This window comes from Mobula hypostoma, chromosome 1, assembly GCF_963921235.1.
Source record: "Mobula hypostoma chromosome 1, sMobHyp1.1, whole genome shotgun sequence".
Taxonomy (NCBI): Eukaryota; Metazoa; Chordata; class Chondrichthyes; order Myliobatiformes; family Myliobatidae; genus Mobula; species Mobula hypostoma.
The window spans coordinates 55,878,792-55,882,435 of NC_086097.1; the positions used below are offsets into that span (position 1 = coordinate 55,878,792).

The 3,644-nt window shown below is 44.2% G+C and overlaps 1 protein-coding gene across 1 annotated transcript; it reads right to left on the reverse strand.

Moving 5' to 3' along the window:
- Positions 1 to 872: 872 nt before the first annotated feature.
- Positions 873 to 2,749, reverse strand: otx2b (orthodenticle homeobox 2b). Its single transcript, XM_063066702.1, has 3 exons — positions 2,653 to 2,749; positions 2,068 to 2,219; positions 873 to 1,496 (listed from the first exon to the last, which is right to left on the reverse strand). The coding sequence occupies exons 1-3, from the start codon at positions 2,747 to 2,749 to the stop codon at positions 873 to 875; spliced, it is 873 nt and encodes a 290-aa protein (XP_062922772.1).
- Between the last annotated feature and the right edge of the window lie 895 nt (positions 2,750 to 3,644).

Consider the following 3,644-nt stretch of genomic DNA (forward strand, 5'->3'; position numbering starts at 1 on the left):
TGACTCGAAGTCGCGCAGTTTTGTACACACTCATTGTAAGTGCTATCAAGCTGCATGATTTCTATTTTATCGGATATTGATTAAGATTGAACCGTGGAAGACAAATCAAAATTGTGCTAGAATGACTTTAATGTAGCCATAGGAATCTGTCGACTCCAGTATGGTTAATGTTTATGCATATATAACATCACTCTATTAACATATGCAAACAATAGAGCTAATTTCTGAATACCTGATCCACAACAGGATCAATACAACTGATCATATTTTAAGATATTGGCAAGGGTGTGACAGAGCTTTAGCGTCCATGTGAAGTTTGTAGTCAGATTTACGAAGTCGCAGTTCAGTTTATGTTTGAAGGCGCTCGTTTCAAACAATGGCGGGTATTTTTTTTCCCCCAGCAGTATTTGGCTCCATTTTAGAACATCAGAACCATCACCATCACCCCAAAACCAGCCCGCCTCTCTTGTTCAACAGCATGAAGCGGTTCACAGACTTGCATACAGTACAGCAGATCATACTTGTTTTGAGTCTAACACAAATAAAAACACAGATGTACCACTGATATAAGACGCACACTGATTGTCTCTCAGGACTACATATGGACCCCTAATAAACATTTTTTTTAAATAAAGTAGTGCATCTGTGACAACCAATCGCACAATTCACACAGCCCTGATGGTCCTTTATGCTTTTAAAAGCCAACTTTAAAAATGGCTAACACTGGAACGATCACAAATATTGTCCTGTCCATTCCAAAGTGTTAAACCTCCAGAGTTGGCTACAAGAACTGGAATGATGACGTTTCTCACTCTCCATTCCGAAGATCTAACATGGGAATGACTTGTTCAGTTTCAAACAGTCCCAGCACTTCACAAAACTTGAAACTTCCACGAGGACGTTTGATCTTTGTAATCCAAGCAGTCAGCGTTGAAATTGAGTTTCCATGATGCTGTCTGGTCTTTATAATCCAAGCAATCGGTGGAATTAAAACCTAATCCGCCGGTTGGGTAGCCTTGGGCAGAGAGGGAGGCCGGAGACTGGTTGAGATGGCTCGCAGTGACTGCGTTTGTGCCCATCGGACTGAGCGCTGTCCCTGGGGCGGGGAGCTGGTGGTGCATCGGGGCCAGGTATGAGCCGCAGTCCATTCCCCCAAAGTAGGACGTGGATCCAGCGTATCCCTGCGTATAACCCGAGGCCTGGGTATAGGTCATGGGATAGGAACGCTGCATGCAGGACGAGGACGTGGAGAGGCAATCTGGGGCGATCGGAGATATGGACGCTGGGCTCCAAATTGACACCGGGGCGGTGCTGCTCGATATGGCCGTTACCGAGGTGCTGGAGGGCGGCGTGAATTGGCCGCTGGCCACGCTCTCCGAGCCCAGCTCCCGAGCAGGAGAGTTCTTCTTCTTCGTTGGCCTAACTTTATGCTGCCCTCCGTTCTGCTGCTGTTGCTGTTGTTGGCGGCACTTCGCTCGACGGTTTTTGAACCATACCTTAAAAACAAGAAAATACGTTCAATCGTAACAAATATAAAATAATGGAGTAACGTGGGATAAAGATTTCATATGCGGGCGGTATTTAACAAATATATTCTATTAAACGTTTCCCTGTTTGTGGCTGCACTAGGTATTCGGCGTTGAAGTAATTGGTTTTCTTCATTTGGTAAACAAATTTTTCTTGTCAATATTATTCAGGATGGAAATCCACAAGGAGGCTTTTTTTTCTCTCTTGGATCTCTTACAACACATTTTTGTTTAACTATTAAACAAGTTCCCTTCTTTACATATCGGGGGAAATGTTCACCCTTAATGATTTAATTTGCAGGTTGAAATCTAGCGATATGACATTCAGCTTTCAAAATGATCTCGCCGAGTTTACGGCCGATCATCATCAGTCCGTTTCAGAGAAGTGCAGACCAAGATCCCAGCAGGCGGTTCGCTGTGAGCTACGACTAGTCTCCGGCACAGCCCCTGACCCTGCTTTAGTCTGGTCCCACTTGGAATTCCCTTCCCAACGAAACCGATTCGCATCGGTACAGGAGCACTGTTGCTGCCTAATGCTCACCTGCACTCTAGATTCGGGCAAGTTGATTTTCAGGGCCACCTCTTCCCTCATGAAGATATCCGGATAGCGAGTCTTGGCGAAAAGCGCCTCCAAGACATCCAGCTGCGCCCTTGTAAATGTGGTTCTCTCTCGCCGCTGCTTCCGCGGAGTAGCTTAAAAAATAAAAACAAGCCAAACCTTCTAGTACTGGGAGCTTCACAGTAAGCTCAGGGGACGATCTGTGCCACCCGCCCCCACGCTCGATAAGCAAAACGCTTTTACTTCAATTCTTGTCTACAACTAACGCCATTCTCGCTTTTAATGTTTGCCGCTGCAGGAAGGAGCCGGCCAGTTAGTACGCGGGAAAATTTCAAAATGGCAGAGTAATCTCGTACCAAGTTTTTTTTTGCTGTGACGAAACTTCGTTTTCAAGAAAATGTGATGTGCGAATGTGTCTGCTCCCAAATAAATCTCAGTTAAACAACATGCCGATATAACTTTACTGAAAGTCGCCAATTTTGTTCGACGTTCTATGTCAAGACGAAATCCTGCCAAATCTTTAAATTTGTTTTCACGGATTGAAGCTAAAAGTTAATCAATACTTACAGGGATAGCCGACTGAAGGGTGAAGCAGATCCATACCCGATGTAGTGAGGCTCAGCCCATTCACTGTGTATGGGGGTTGCTTGAGATACGACATCATGCTAAAGTTGGTCCGAATAACAAATTTGCGAGAAATAAGTAAAAATTGCGGAATCTGGTTTGCTTCGATCCTCTGGTGACTTTGCAAGGCCTCGGGTTAAATCTACATACAGAGTGAAAAAGCGTGGTAAGAGGACGGATCCAGAAGAGCTGTTGTATCTCTGATTACTCAAAGTATCTGATCCCTCTATAGATCCCAGCCTGTCCCTTTAAAGCATCCGGGGACCCCCAGCTGCCTCTTGAACTAAGGGATGCTGACCGGATAAATATGTCCCAAAAACGTGCTACACCCATTCTTCTAGCACGCCTTCCACACACACACACACACACACACACACACACACACACTCACACACTCACAAACACACACACTCACTCTCACACACACACAAATTCAAATGTAAACATCACATTGTTAGAATTCAATTTGCATAGATCCATTAGTTAGAATCAATCCGTTATTACGCTAATTGACTCAAACAAAAAAAACTTGATTGGGACCTTTTGCAAAGACAATGCGTTTGCAGGCGGGAGGGGGTCGGTGGAAAAGAGAAAGAGTAAAATCGGCATACTGTAGGTAACAATGGGGAGAGAAAAACAAAGGCACAATGCGAAAAACGATACTGTGCATAATTTACAGCTCGAACACAGATGAAGTTTGTAGTTTTATATTACACGTTTTATAAATGAGCGTTGAGATTGTTTCTGAACAGGAAGAGACTCATTCACCTTTAAGCAAAAGTACAACATTTCACGAGCTCTATCGAATAGGTGACTCCGGTTATCTATATTTTGAGATAAAGAATACGGTACCCCGTGCCTGTTGAAACTACGTGCGCCAGAGCCAATAGGACTATGCAAACAAGGAAATAATTCACACGTCAGGGAAAAAAACA

Coding starts and splice junctions, on each gene's coding strand:
- otx2b (XM_063066702.1), bottom strand. CDS start 2,749: ATGATGTCGTATCTCAAGCAACCCCCATACACAGTGAATGGGCTGAGC. Junction 2,220..2,652: donor CCCTTCAGTCGGCTATCCCT/GTAAGTATTGAT, acceptor TTATTTTTTAAG/CTACTCCGCGGAAGCAGCGG. Junction 1,497..2,067: donor TGCCCGAATCTAGAGTGCAG/GTGAGCATTAGG, acceptor CTTGTTTTTAAG/GTATGGTTCAAAAACCGTCG.